Source organism: Agelaius tricolor, unplaced genomic scaffold (assembly GCF_023055355.1).
Source record: "Agelaius tricolor isolate 1412-34295 unplaced genomic scaffold, bAgeTri1.0.p SCAF_22, whole genome shotgun sequence".
Taxonomy (NCBI): domain Eukaryota; kingdom Metazoa; phylum Chordata; class Aves; order Passeriformes; family Icteridae; genus Agelaius; species Agelaius tricolor.
In genome coordinates this window covers 6,960,740-6,977,330 of record NW_027269282.1, presented here as the reverse complement: position 1 = coordinate 6,977,330, position 16,591 = coordinate 6,960,740, and the positions used below count along the sequence as shown (strand labels likewise).

At 34.6% G+C, this 16,591-nt stretch overlaps 1 protein-coding gene across 4 annotated transcripts in view; it reads right to left on the bottom strand.

Annotated features, from left to right (window-relative positions):
• ATRNL1 (attractin like 1) overlaps positions 1-16,591 on the bottom strand; it is a 432,739-nt gene that overhangs the window by 350,270 nt on the left and 65,878 nt on the right. For all 4 annotated transcript variants that reach the window (XM_071445975.1, XM_071445974.1, XM_071445976.1 and 1 more), the window contains exons 9-10: positions 10,625-10,808; positions 6,549-6,703 (exon numbers count right to left, since the gene is read on the bottom strand). In XM_071445975.1, coding sequence (XP_071302076.1) covers positions 6,549-6,703; positions 10,625-10,808 — 339 coding nt within the window. The remainder of the gene's footprint in view (positions 1-6,548; positions 6,704-10,624; positions 10,809-16,591) is intronic.

The window sequence follows — 16,591 nt, the reverse complement described above, 5'->3', positions numbered from 1 at the left end:
CATGGCTGTGATAAATAAATCAATTACACCTCTTTATAAATTGGAAACAGAACCTAAAAGCACATTATTACTGGAGTAATGCAGATGGCTCAAAGAGCAATAATTTTGACATCAGGTGATGGACTCCATGGAATTAGCAGTGTGAAGAAAGTATAGCAAGTTTCATGCATGGTCTTAGCAATACATCCCAAAATTCTTACTTCTTTCTCAACTCCTACCTTCTATCACTATCATTGTTAACATTATGTTATCATAACACTATGGAGTTATTAATACACTTCATCTTTCACACTTGTTATTTTCTTATTTTCTCTACTTAAACAGAGTGGTGAAAGTATGCACAATGCCAGAGAGATATTCCTGAAGCAGTTTCAACCAAAAAACAAGCATTTTAACGATTGACCAGCAAAATCTTACTGTTACACTTTAAAATCAAGTCCTTGATGCTCTTAAGTGACTGCACATTAACAGACAAAGCACGTGCGAGCTCATGTGCCTTTGATGGTAAAGGAAACAATTTAGGAAACCCACACTAAATTTCCATCTGATTTTAAAACTCACACTAAATTTTCATCTCATCTTAGGAAGTGTTGACATTTATTTTCTTATTTTTACAAACATACACATTATGAACATATAGTCTTTCCTGTACTTAGAAATTTATTTTAGAAAAAGTGGGATTTAACACCAAGGGAAGATCATAAAACCATATTAAAGGCTGATTTTCAGATGAGGAACCCCTGAGGGCTGGAGATATAATAATTCCTTTCTTACTGATGGTATTTTTCAAACTGGCAGGTCTTTTCAATGGAGTACAAGAAAAAAAAGAGGGAGGAAAGCTTATTACAAATAGCCTCCCCTCTTATCTCCTCCTAGACTTCTCAATAACTACTGAACACTGAACAGAGCACTGTGCAAGAAAAATTCTTTTGCTCAGCTTTTAATTCGTGATGTGAGTTTCTCTGTACAGTTGATTAATACAAAATACAGATAGCTAGCCAACTGATTTCTGGTGGTTTTCAGTAAAGAATCAAATAGAACTCATCCCTGCCCATCATCTTCAAACTCTCTTTGAACCACTCTAAGCACCCAAATTTCCAGACTTCACTGTACTGTTCCAAAGAAAAAGACAAATGGCAAATGTAATATGATTTACAACATGACTTATCAATATTACAGCATTCTGTGTGTTGTGTGCATTATATTAAGTCTAATAATGATGGCAAACTGTGTAGCAAAGAATAACATCTTTTCCTCCATAAAATGTTATGCCCTCAAGGCATTTTACTGATAGAAAATGGAAGATAGTTGTATCTGTTCTCTCTGTAACTAGGTACAACACATAGCACATGGAAACACACTCTGCTTTTAATAGAACCAGTTACTAAGCAGATGAAGTAACAATACTAATAAGTTTGGAATAAACTTATTAGCAGAATTTTTAGCCACTGAAAAGTACGAGGAGAAATAAAGGAGTTTTTTTCTTTCTATTACAAAGGCTTCTGCTTTAAGAAAAAGCTGTACCACATTATAACATTAAAAGAAAAAGTTTCATCCTCCTCCCTGCTGTAGATTAAACAGTTCCCAGATGATACAGGAGTGGCTCTGACAGTGAATAGCCAGTCACACACATTTCTGTGATGAAACACCACAGAAATGCACTGGATTTGAAGCAATCCAGCTGAGAAAATCCCCACTTGAACTTTGCACAGGGTACTGCTCTCCAGAGCCCTCACTCCAACAGGTCAGGCCTCAGCACATCTCATCTACAACCTACTGGCCACATTGCATTACTGATATCAGAAAGGATGACCTGGACATTTCACAGGAAAGTTTTCAATGCTGCAACAGTAACCATACATTACTGGAAGGTTTCTCAGTCTGATTTTATAGGGAAAAAAAAACAAAAAACAAAACAAACCCCAAGCAGAAAACAACCAAATAATTTCTAATGAACATTATAGTGTCAGTAAAATACTTGAACACAGAATTTGATTTTTAAAGTTTAACTAATTAGGCTTACCAAAATGTGACTGAATGGAAGAATAAAAAAATAATAGAAAAATAAAAATAAGAAGAAAAGGTTGTTAGGATAGTCTTTAAAAAAGAGGTAACCAATGTTCCATACTTCACCTCCAGGATCACATTATTATTTTGGCATTGGCAGACTGATTTAGTGACAACCTATTACTGCATTCAGAGCTTTGTTTTAAGAGAAGGTATAGGAAACCTTAAGGTAGTTAATGCTTACATTTATCAAATAATTTCTAAATTTCAAACTATTTAAATAGTTTGAACTGCCAATGTATTTATTCTGCTCAATCACACTGCAACAATGCAGTGCAGCTTTATGCGCTACATAGAATCCAATGTCAGCTTATGTTTCTATTTTCCCTTTACATATTTCTAATAATTATTAAGTTCATTTTTCTTTTGTAAAAGTAGTAAAGCTGGTTCACAACATATGGACACCATTATACCTCTGTCTGGTTCTCATTTATGACTCTGGACGACTAAACACTGAACATAAACAGCTAAAACATCGTGAAAGTTATGTACTAGCAGAAAACTTATTTTCTGCATTTTTCCACACTTCATAAATATTTTTCTTTAATCAGATAATAAAAATCTCCTTACTCTCAGGAAAACACAATAGCAAGTATGTTCAAAACAGCATGAATCGAATTTAAACTCTAGAGCTAACATCTACAACAGAGTCTGTACATATAACAGTGACTCCCCAAGCAGTAAAAAGAAATCAACAACCTCATGCTTTGCTATTAAAGGGAGCAATTAGTGCATTATATTATTATGGCTTTGCTCTTCTAATAGCACAGCAATATGGAAGTAATTGCTGTTACAAACTGCACCAAAACTGCAATTATAACTTAAGGGTTTAGGAACTCATAAAACTTAATCTTTCACAGGCACTGATTTACACTTTCTTTGTGATAGCACATCGATATCCATTTGTAACTCCAGAAAGAGGGAGAACTGCAAAAATAGATGTGTTCATATTGGGAAAAAAAATAATTCACAGATATTAAAACTACTTCATTTTGTTAATGGCAAAGAGTAAAGATGAAACAATTTACTTTACAAGCAAACAATTTATGAATAAACAATTAATTTTTATTACAAAATACAAGCAATAGGTTTGATTACAAGTGGAACTAAAGTCAATCTCATGAAATCATTTTGAATTTTTTTTTTCAAAATAGGAAAATGTTTCTAAGCTTTGTTTGAATATCCTAGAAGAAACTTAGTACTTCACATGCAATATTGTCTTTCATAAGCAATTGAATTTGCATACAATTTAATCCATAATAATAAACTGAAATCCAGATAGTAACAAAAGAAATATTATGGAGTATATTATTAGTGTAAACATATGGGTTATTGCACTTCTCCCACAGATCCAAACAATGCAGAACCCCAACCACCACTAAGAGAAAGCACAGAAACAGCTGCCATGTTCCCAGGATTTCAGGTTTTGGCTTTTATAGAGATTCCCTGGCCATAATTCTCTGTACATATCAAGGGTATCCAGACACCTTAGCAATTGTCAAATGTGGAACAAAAGGAGTAAGACTGAATACTTCATAAACTCAAACTTAAGGAACTTAGGCATGCAGAGATCTATTTACTAACTGCACCATTTTGGCCAGAAACTAAAATAAATATCCTAAGTCTTTTAAAAAAAGCTTTTATTTAATTGTATTTTAATACTGGTCTCAGTAGTTAGAATTGCTTTAAACTCTGATTCTGTGTGTCTAATAATCTATTTTTATCTGCAAATTTTGCATGTGAATACTCATAAAATATGATATAATTATTTTTCTAAGTTCTGCTTGGAACAGAAATCTAAGTTTTAAGCATATGGGGGCCCTTGTAAAGAAAAGCCATAACCATCATTCAGAAAACTGCAGGTCAATCCCAGCATTCAAGACTGTCCCCACTGCCAAGCTTCCTCTTCCAGAATAATGAAGCAATTACAGCACAGTTGGAAAATACCTGACCTCTACAAGAATGACCCTCTGTGTTTTTTTAAGGGGCTTCCAGAGCAACCCAGGGGCAACCTGGTGGTAAAATAAAATCAAAGCAGAACAGAAGTATACCAAGACCAGATTTCTAAAGCTCATTTTCTTAATGCAGCAGTCTTCCCATCATGTATTTACTGCTATATAAGTAAATATATCAAGTCACATTAAACTATGAAAATCACAGCATCATAGCAGTTTTTATAATGTCTCCCATCTCTGTGTCTTCACCTTTGACAAATTTGCAGTAGGTATTTCAAATTACTGAACTGAGCTCTTGACTCATGACACATTTAAAAGTCTAAAACTTGTTGCAGACTAAGCTCAGAACTTAGAGAGCAATGACTGACTCAGAAAAGCAGAGGGGGAAAAGGGAACTCTGTCCCAAGCTTGGTAAAATGGATTGCTCTCTGGAGAGACTTCTCTCTGTGCCTGGACTAGAGGAGGAGTGGGGATTACCAAACTGCATTAGAAGCCAACCAGAAAGCTGAGCTTGGCTGAGATGAAGCCACATGAACAGTTATTCCACATTAATATGAAAAGCAGTGTTTTCATGGGTAATAAAAAGCTGGAGCAATCTATCCAGAGGACTATGTCACATATAATAAGAGAGATAATCAAAAGTACTCTCTAGCCCAACTTGAACATAAATAGCATAGGCTCTATCTCCAGGATTCAGCTGGTTTCCAGACAGCACCCATTTTTTACAAGACAAGGCTAATACTCCATCACTTGCAAGGTATCTAGGAAATGTGATGCTGATAGCATCATATATATTTTTTCTTCCAAGCATTGTTCAAAAACTCATGATACAAAGTAAATAAGATTCTGAAATATACCTATTGCATAATTATTTAATTCTTTATAAAATATTTCAAGTTTTCTGAAAAATATGTCTTTATCAAATATGTGCTGTGAGATTTGTTTCTAAGTTGGTAAAATGAATATTACAGAAGAGTAAGTCTGAATCAAATGTCTTCATATAGTCCATCTTTTAAGATTAATTACTACATCCAAAGAGTGATTACTACATCCACTTCTTTTGTACTTCATCAGTTTCCTAACACATGGAGAATGTGACTTGCAAGAGAATACAAATACCAAATTAAATACAACCAACTAGACAAACCAAAATATCGCTCTACATAAGAAAAAATACTATAAAGCATTTTCATGAAGATGATAAAAAACTATCAGTGTGTGAAAGTCAGAAAGTTACATTAATTCAGATCTTATGACTCACACTATTGATCTGTAAGTGCACATTTACAAATAAATGCAGACCAATAAATAATACTATGCTCCAAAATGAGAAAGGAGCCCTGTTTCATTAAAAATTAAATCCACATGTAGACTGAAGTGAGAACAAAATCAATAGCTCACAGCATCAGATGCCTATAAGAAGGTATGGAATATGCAATAGAGGGTTACAGTAAAAACAAATCAGCTGTTTTATTTATTTTATTTTCAGCTAAGGCATTATTTGCACACCCACTAAAAATAGCAGGAATTAACCCATACATGTTCCATGTACTGAAATTAGTCATTATTCTTGTTTTAAAGCAAAGACATTGCATTGATATCTACAGTGAATGCCATAAAGAGCCACTAACTAGTCCTGAAAGAAGGATCATGTCTCAGCCTCTTCCACCACTGTAGGCAGCTGATAAACACTTGCCAAAAGCAGATCCAGGCAATATCCACAGGCTATGCTCACCAGGAGCATGCATGAGTGCATTTCCCAGGCTGCTCTGACACATTTCCCTTTTTTTGGCTCTCAGGACAAGAGACTGTGCTTTTTGGCCCCAATGTGTGCTGTATGATTATATTTAAAGCCCAAATACAAAATATATGTTTATATTTAAAGCCTATGCATAAAATATGAACATGAACATCAGGGAAGGGAAAAACTATTTATGGTAAGAACAGCAGTGGCACAAGATAGGAAAAAGATTATGGACTCATTAAATTCTCTTCTATTTATAGCCTCCACAATCCTATAGGGAGGCTTTTCCATAAGTGTACAGCTCAAAGGGTTGGAACCACTCACCAGAATGAAAGCTGACACCCACCCAGTCTTGTCTTATCACACAGTTTTCCTCCAAACTGTATTCTTATCATATATTTACAAACAACAGTCTTTTTTGCTCTCAGCCACCCTTGTGAAATTAAATGTAACACATCCTTTTATCATCTCCTAAAGGCTCCTCATGCTTCACTCAGCTCTAATACCAGTTGCCATGTAGTGCCTTTTTTCAGTTTGTCTTCCTTAAAAGTGTGTTGCCAAAATTCTAAAAAATATTCAGGGCCTTGAGAATGGCATGGATGCTGCTACGCCTTGCCCCACAAACCAAAATCTTTAGACAAAATGGAACAAAAATCTGTAAAATTTATAAATAACTTGAAGGTGTTTGGGATCAAACTATAAAGAATCACATTAGCTGGACTTGAGAAAGTAAAATTGTGGCATTTAAAACAAAAATGAGAAAAAAACAGCAGAACACATACCTATATCATATGAAAGAAAGTCAGCAGAAAAACACTTTGCACCGTTGCTCAGGGAAGTATCATTATGAGTGTTTCCACCAAAAATGAGCATAGCTCCATTGATTAAGACAGCTGAATGAAGGTATCTTGCAAAGCCACTCTCTTTCAAAATAGTCCTACAAAACATAAGAACAAATACATACTAACACATGGAAAACTGGATATGGGCATCCAGAAAATTTGTACATGAAAGCAACACAAAATAAGAAAAACAGTAAACTACAGTTATTACTCAGTAAATACAATGACATTTAATCAGATTGCTTCTAGCATTACCCATTTTCTCATGACACAAAATATATATACATTTATTTAAAATATGACACTTTTAGTTAAAATAAAACAGTTTGCCAAATAGTATAGCTGAAATTAGCTTTAACATGTTTATTTTCTTCAGAAATGATTACTGATATGGTAAATTTTACTCAAAACTGAATGAAAACTCATTCATAGCATTAATTCCTATTCTTATATATACTTAGCCATGTTAGCTTTTTGCTCAAGAAATGCAATAAAAAATTCTTTGGACAGCTAAAATAAGCCAAAAAGCACAGTCTCTTTAGACCATCCTTAAATTACAAAAGGAAAAAAAAATCCTAATTAATTGAACACAGAAAAAGAAACGGTAGAAGGCATTCTAGGTACATTAAAAACACATGCACTGCTTCATAAACTTATTCAGACTGGTAAAGTCTAACATAGCAAACTTCAGTGCTAAAAAAAAACAACTGTCCAGGCAATTGAGGCTTTGATCTCTGTCTTTGTTCACTTCAGCCTCTGTGTGTGTGGTCTGCTTTGTGCCAGAGCAGTGGCACAGCCCCAACAGTAGCCAAGAGCTATCAATGCCACAGTTTGAAAGGGGCAGATGTGGGGCCAGTAGAAAGAACAGAATACAAACTTGATTCAATCCCAGCAAATAAATCTTACCAAGGAAGAGAGTAACCATCTGTGGGTTTTGCCAGATGAATTAGTTAAGCAGACCAGCTGTAGACATGTTTGTGAAGGGCTGATTAGATCACCAGTACAAAATACCTTCTACATTCTCCTAATAACCTTTCATTGTTTCAGTAATCTAAGTTTACAAGTTTAGACTCTCATTTTCATTTATGTTACTACACACTGCTCCAATCTACAATTAAGCTGTTAGTCATTAATTTCCTCTAAGAAACTGACTCAACAATCTTTCCTTATGAGTGAATAATACTGTCTCTCTTGAACCACTCTCATATTTGTTCAGTATTTTTACATCATCATCATGTTTGAGAGAAAAGGTTTAAAGTACATCTCATTTTTCTTACATAATAACATAAACCATCAACAAACTTGAAATATTTTAAGTGATAAAAGATTGCATAATTAAACAAGTTGAAAGGAAAGCATCAAACCTGAATTCTCATATTATTATTGAAAAAAATTCCCCCCTAGCCCTGGAAAGTAACATCAAAAGAAATACCAAAGACTAAATGAAAATAAATGAGCTTTTTTATTGCTTAAAAATGTGACAATTCCTTCAATCCACTTACATACCCACATATGTGCTTCTGCTTTTGACCTCTTTCTTTTTTTCTTTCCTATTAAGCCACTTGCTTTTCTCTAGTGCATTTCTGATTTACATACTTTGAAAACAGAGCACCACATAAGTGTGTTTTTCTAACCACGAATTGGCTTGATACAGGATACTTATGGTACCCCCAGATAAATGTGGTATTTGGGTTCAACTCATCAGTTAGCAATACAGAAAGTTAGAATTACATGGAAGTAGAACAAGACATTATTTTTAAGTTATTTTCAACTGGCCATGGAGGAATTCTGCTGCTATGACTTGAAAGAATGATAATATCCTAAGAACATGTTATCTTTGTCCATTTAGACTACAGAGACCTTCCTGTCTTTTGCTTCTCCAGTTTTCTACAGCCCCTATTGCCTAATTTGCACTAATTGCTATACACTAGGCTCTGCCTTGATGATCTGCCTCGCAGCTGTCTACAAATAGTTGTGTTGATCACTAAAGGCCTGAAGAGACATACACTGTTCTGGGGCTAACTAAGCCCCAGAACACACAGTAGACATTGGAAAAAATCTCCACAGGTTTCTTTTTTGGGCTACTCACTTTTCTACTTGTGACCCAACTCCTGGTCCCTACCACAGTGTGGAGTTTTTTTCCCTGTAATTTTTGCATATTGTGTGCTGAGTTTCATCCCTCCAAGTAACAGCAACTTTTCCTCAAGATTCAGCAGAACTGGAAGTTTGTTAATTTGGCCATGATTTTCGCTATTCATTAGCATCACTAATGAGGGCAATCTAGAGAACTCTCCAACACATATCAACCCCATGCAAATTCTGTGAGAGTCTCAGCAGGTTTCCCCTGAATCCATTATTTATGCACATATTCGTGTATCTGCAAACATTAGTCCCGTTAACTATGGCAGTGCCAAGTGCTGCAAGCAGCAGCACCACTCTGGAATGGTAACAGAAACACCCAGAAGCCAGCAGGTGCTTCCAGCTTCAGGCCATTATCCAAGCCCAGCTCCACATTGTGCCCCAGCTGCAGCAGCAGGGCAGTAATGCAAAGCAATGCAGGTATTGCCAGCACTGTAATACCCCATCGTGTATTAGGAATAAAAATATTGCCCTCTCACATTCCAAGAAACATAAAGCTTGTTTATTTGGTATTAAGAAATTAAAACCTACATGGAACTGAGTTGAACAGGTAATCATATTTGTGTACCTCAACTTACTGAAGCCTATGAACATCTGCCAGATCAGCCACTGAAATGGAAGGAGTGCCAGAGACAGTGAGGATCAGCAAATGGCATGGACATGGGTATGAGAGAGCCATCAAAATTCCAACTCCTCCTCATACCACACTTATCCAGTGCCACATTCAGTCTCTTACCTCACCAAGTGCTTTGAATGCTAATCATAAGGTGTCATAGATGAGTAAACAAAGATTCAGATTTTATTACTGTATGTCATTATTCCATCCTCATGCCCATTTGAGCCCATTTTCAGTGCCATAGTAAAATTCACTTGCAGTGTAAATCTCACAAAATAAAGACTTGAGTTCTCTACAAGCTGCAGAGAATGCTACAGTAGTATAGAGTCAAATGAAGTATTCTTTATTAGTTTTTATATGAATAATGCATAAAAATATTCCAGCAATTATTATTATTATTTTCTTTTCTAACAGACCATCAAAGGAAAAAAAATCACTTTGTTCCAAAAATAGAATAAGAAAGCATTAAAATTCCAGGAACTCATAAATACATTAAAAGGAAAAAAAAATTATTGTATTAATGTTTCCAAATGCCATGAGTTAATGGTATTAGAACCTCAGTAAAATCAAACCCATGTTTCCAACATCTGAGACAAAGTTTTGGGTGCTTAAAGTGAAGCCATTAGAACTCTAAACAAATATTAAATTGCAAGAATAAAATGTTCCAAGAAATAGTTCTTGATCTCAAATAATTTCTAAGGTAAGAAAAAACATTCAAGGTCACTTTCTGAACATAACATACAAGTAGCCTTCATAAATTACAATAAACTTGAGGAACAAGGAACTGATAGAAACACCAAGAGCATTCATAACTAAGGATTCCTACATAATACCAGAGGTCTTCTTATTTCTGATAGTTTTGTGAAAAATAACTTTCCACAGTTCTAAGGGTTTTCTCCTTCTTTAAATAACAGCCACTGTAATGTACACCAGCATGAATATACTTATCATACCATGAGGAAACAGTTCACATGTGCTATTTCTGCACAGGGGTTGTGTGTGGCAAGGAGAACCTTTTCCCAATTTGTAGAACATGCACAAAGCTTCCTCCCTGCCATCCTTTCAATGAATAGCTCCACTAATCCATTGAATCAAGTGTAGTCCCTCACTACAATTCTTCCATTTTGCTGCAGAGAATGTGTTGTTCTGAAATGTGCAAAGGGTATAGAGGTACCTGATGACTTTGCTAGAACCTTACTCTCCACTTCTCTTGTCTTCAGTAACCTACAACTTGGTTTCCTACATTAGAAATCCAACTTACCATGTCCGAGTATTAACTTCATATCTGTAAAGATCATCCACCAATCCATATTTATTGCCAGGCAATGCTTTGTATCCACCATGGACATAAATAGATTTTGTCAGTTCATCATAGACACTGGTATGGCCATATCCACCTTGAACAATTGCTCCTTTTGTTTCTGGGACAAGCCAAGAGTTAGACCCTTGAAGAGACATTAAAAAAAAACAACATAATTTAAAGGCTTACTACTGCTAAATCACAATAGTAGGAGTTTTAAAGATATAAAAGAATTTCCAATATAATTCTAAATAGAGCAATAACTATGGGGATTCATTTTAAGAAGTAGTTTTATACCAATGTATCAAAATATCTGCAATTAGATAATGTTGTCAGACTATTACCTGCTATTCACAATCAAATCAAAAATACATCATTGTTACAGCTGCCAGGCAGTATCTCATCCTCTCCCACATGTGACTTCAGCACTCACACAAACAACCAAAAAGCCCAGAACTTTTTGAAAATATGAAATTAGGAGTTATGATTAATTCTCACCAGAGATGGCTGATGAGAATTCAGTGCTCCAGCTCCTTCAGATTCATTAGGAACACCTGTGCTCAGTCACAGGGAGTCTGAGGAGCCTGGCAGACACTGAGCTGCAGTGAGTCGTGAGAAGCACGTAACATAAGGCAGCTCCAAGTGTGCATGGATATGGGCAGACACTTTGGGAGCAACCATAAAATTATTGAGCTAAAATCCATTTCTAACTGCTGTTTCTTAGTTCTTTAACTGCAAATATACCCATTCAGTTGCAGAAGACTCACAAAAGAATAATTTGATAGCAGCTCATTCAATTGGCATTTAAATCCATGTTTTACATCACATGATTAATAACTGCAAAGAGACACCAAATAAAACCAGCCACAATAGCTGTTAAGACTGAAGAAGAGAATACAACTGGAAAATAGTTTACCATTGGAAAAAAAAAAAAAGAACGACACCTATTAAATTCCTGCAGCCTGTAGCCCCAAAATGTCTTTTTCCTCCACTCCATCTTCCCAGATGATGATGTAAGTCACAAAAAGAGCAAGCCAGGAGGTATTTCCTGCACAAGGCAGCCTATACAGAAGAGCCTGTGATGGCTGGGAGTCAGTGCTATAGATGTGAAACAAGAAATAATTCACTTCCAGGCTTGTGGAGATTGACAGAACAGAGAGCCTGGACAAGGACATCCAAAGTGGAGCCATCTCCCAGTTCTTAACCTCAATTGGCTACCATTATAGAGTTACTTATCCAAGCACACACCACCATACACCTTGCTTCCTCTGAAAATTAGGCTAAATCTCATTCTTATTTTTTATCTGATATTATGTAGGTAGCTTAGATTAACTCTTTTCCCTCTCATGAAGAGGCTCATGATTTTCAGTTATTACTTTTGCTAGCATACTTGCCTTAAATAGTTTCCAGGCATTGCCTCTATAAGTTACATTTTTTTCAGTAACAAGTACTTATGGCAAGTTATAAAGTATAGATTCTGAGGAAGAATTGTGATGATTTTTGTGTATAAGAATGCTGGTATTTGTGGTAATACACTATTTATAACTGACACGGAATATTTACATTATTTATGTTTAGTGTAATGTAAGCAGTATTTTATTTCAATCCCCATGTTAGATATTATCAAGCCATGAAGAAGTGCAATTCTGAACACAAAGATCAAATTTGTACTGATAATACTGTACATTACATACATATTACTTTGATAACTAATAGATTTACTTGATAGAATTTCTGTAAGAGGGTTGGTGAGAAGTCAGCCTGGAGATACACATTTCTATTGCCAAGAATATCTTCATTTATTTATTTAATGATCAGTCCTAGAGATTGGCATATTTGCTTTTCAGGGAAAAAGAACTATTTCTCCCCATAAATTGGCACAATGCTGTTGATAATATGCATAATAGAATATTTTGCATTTCTATCTGAATGGTTCATGTGGCATTAATGGAGCATTATGGTTTATGTAGCAATGCTGTATTTGATGATTCTGAGGTCTTTTCCAACATAAATGTGTCTGTGATTCTGTGTAGCATTCAGAACACTGTCACAGTAACACTGCATATTGCATCACTTTACATGACTTGGGCAGAAATATGAAAACCTGTTCCTTCTTGAATAAAAAAAAAAAGCTATGAATAACTATAAATTCAAGGAAAGTGGTCCAGCAACACCTTTCTGAAATAAAAGCCAAAAGCAGTGTTATGTTGCTCTTTCTACCTCCCATTTTAAATTTTAGCTGAGTTGTCTGAATTTCCAATACTGAAATGTGTATGTACAGTTTTGATATCATTCACACTTCAGCATCTCGAGTATTGCATCACTCATACAAAAATACAATCTTGTCTATATTTAAAGACATTACTATGCATAAGATCTCACCTTTTGAAGCAGCTTATTGACATGAATCTTCACCTAGCTTTTTTTCAACAAAAATTCAATTTTTATTGAGGATGTTTACATAACTCCTCATACTCAGAGATTCCTCTCTTTTCTATCATTATATCATAAGAATATTGAAATACATATAAGAATAAGAAGTACTTGATTGACCAAACTAGTAATTGAAATTGCATTCTCAACAGCGTACAAATTCAAATGCAAAGAGAGCTTCATGAACAAGCATGCCAGAAATAAGGAAATAGGAGGTTTTAATTTTTTTTTTCCAGATTTAAATTTCAAGTCTAGTACACAATGTAAAAATGAGGAAGATACATTGGTCTAATCTGTCTTTATCATAATACAATATTCAGATAGATCAGGTAAAAAGAACAAAATGTCCAAAAAGCACCTTGGTGTGCCACTTTCATTTTATCACAGTGACAAACTTGAAAATTTTACAAGCAACAAGGAAGCTTATGTTAACTTTAACAAAAAAGAGGAGGCATGTTACATCATGGGGCCACTTTTTTTATATTATTTCAAAGAAATGCTTTTAACCAAAAGCAATCTATAACCCACTTCTAAAGCCACTAAAAAAATTGGGCTAAAATACCATGATATTATATTAATCCAAAGAAATCTCTGTATTGTAAAAGAAATAAAATAAAATCACAGAAGACTTATTCAGAAGTTTCTTAATATATAAGGAGCCTTTATAAACCTCAGCTAAACCAAAAAACATTATTATATTCACCTTGAGACTCACATTGAGATTCTTAGAAGGTTTATGAGGTATTGCTAACCTAAAGGGAAATAAATTTCCCTGGGGAGTAACCCAGAAAAGCTTTATGGTTCAAGTTAGTAAAATCATTCACATAATTCCCATATCAGGATTTACTGGCTCCTCAGAAGTCGTAAGTCTGGGTGCAGCAAGAAAGGACAACAGGAAGCTCTTTTCTTCCTGCAGCAACCACCACACCTTTGGAGTGGAAATAAATTCATGTGTCTTTGCATGGTGAAAATCTGCTGCAAACCCTGTCCAATTATTCCAGAATTTATTTTACTCTCATAGAAATTACTTTCTTCCCTAATGCAACAATGCCAGAGACCTTTTGAGATTGGCTACACCTTTGATTGGTATGTTTTATTAACAAGAACTATTTCCTGCATGAAAAGCTAGTGATTTCCACAATTATTTAAAACCTCTTCAGGTGTTTGCTAATATAGACATCATGGAAATCATGGCCACAGCAACTAAATAAGGCTTTAGCACCAGAATTCCATGTACCAAGTTCATCAAAGTACTGGATCCTAGAGGTTTCAGTTCATATGAACCAAAGGACAAACTGCCTCTATATTTCTTTCTAGGCATGTAGCAAATGCTTGAAAAAATAGCTTTCATTAGGACTAAAACTGATAAGATGTAGAGACAATAACAGTACAATTTGAAATGTTAAAGTAATATGCTTTTAAAACCAGCAGAGAAAGAAAAATAAGAACCTGATTTTTTCTTTCTATAATATCAGAAGCCCTTATTTTTATGAAATTGCCTTTCCTATTCAGGTGAATTCAAAGGAATGCTGCTCACTTCCTGTGTCTTTTAAGTTTGGATTCTGAACTGCTAAAATCCTCCAAAAAATCAGCAATTCTTAATTCAAACCACCAGCGGGAATTTTATGGTTAAAAATGTTTTCCTACAGCTGCAAAACTGTAGATAAATGACACAGCCAACACAGAATTCAGGAAAATTTACCATAAAATTCACTTAACTTAGAGGGGAGGGCAAGGAGGGAGATGCAGTGAGGTGAAATGAAACAGGAGAATTCTCTGTGGCAGCAATGGTTCAGGTAGCCCATGTTCTGCAAAGCACTGGGCCAGCAATCAATCCTTCATCAGATGAGGAGACTCACTGAAGGCAATGGGTTTCCACAGTAATACCCAAGCCTGTTACAAGTTTTCTTTGTGTTTGATGCAAGTGAAGTACATTTTCTCTAATAAACTAAATCTCTCAGTAGAATACAACAAAAATATACTCTTAAAAAGGAGACATTAAAAACTGGGATTAATTGACGCACAACTGACAGAGAACTGCTTTCTCTTACTCCAAACTTATCCCCATGGTAGGGAAGGTCTGAGGTTTTTCTTTGTTTCTGTGTGTTATATATGCTTAACTACACTGTTTTATTAATCCTCCACAAACATAGCTGTAACATTAAAAAAAATAGGAACAAGCTGTCCATTTCAACCATAAGGCCATCAATAAAATCAGCCAGGCAGAAAATTTTACAATACAAATCGTGTACCCTTCTTCCTAATTAAAGTAACAACAATAATAGGTGAGAATAAAATTGGTACTTCTAGTCCATATTAAATTAGCAGCATGTGAAGAAGCAAATAACTTAAAGTTTCAACAGAAGAAGCAAATAATTTAAAGTTTTCCAATAAACATTACAGTGAATGAGCATGCAGAAACTAGAACAACATATTGTTTCCTTCACATAAAAAAATCATCTCTGATATGTCAAAAAAACAACTTTCTGAAAGTCAGTTTTTCTAAAAAATGGCCTTTAATACTTAAGAAATATTAGAATACTATTGTAAAACATCATTCTAAGACCAGAGTTTTATAGTAGATTTTATGCAGTTAAATTGGAATTTTTCAGTGTGACTAAAGAACATTATGGTGCTCTTCCTCTTACTGCCATTCACTTTTATCCTTTTTCAACACTGTTATATAATTTTGACACTGCCATCAGAGATAATGCCAGAGAGCATAAGAACCATCTGACTTTTGAAGGGATTTCCTGAACCTATCAATCTGTTTAAGCAGTGATTATATAAATATGCATATATGAAAAAAAAGTTAAATGGAACAATTAGAAACAATTACCATCCCTTAGCATGTAGGTATTACTTTGAAATTTTGTATTATGTCTTCTGCATATTTATTTATTGCATAAATAACTGAGACTCAGATAAACTCAATAGGAAAATGAATTAAACAAAAGTAGAAGACTATAAATTCAATTAGTAGGCATATAAATATACCTAAGAATTTATCAGGTGTAGATTTTCAATATTATTCCATTGAAATGGTATCTTAACTGCACCATGGACAGGATTAGAAGATTTCTCGTTGTTTATTTAATTTCAGCATTTAAAATCACCTCAGAAACAGCTTGCATTTCACAAGGGGAATCCCAGACAGACATGGTAGCTTATTTAGAGACAATGAGAGCTCATTTTCAATTATTACCTCTAACAGGAACATGTATATCTTCAAGAGAGAACCTTATGTATAATGATGAACTAAGTTATTACATTTAAAAACAATACAACAGAAAGAAAAAAATATACCAGCATTAAAGAATCTTTAAATTAACTAAATTATTGTTGGTTTTTCTCTTCTACTAAGTGGTATAAACAGCAAGTCTGTGTTGAAAAACTATGTTTCATCACAATTATCACAGTGAAGAATTTCTGGTTTCAATTTTTATCCTATTTAGGGTACCACAACCACGTACAAAAATGGAAAATATCATGGTG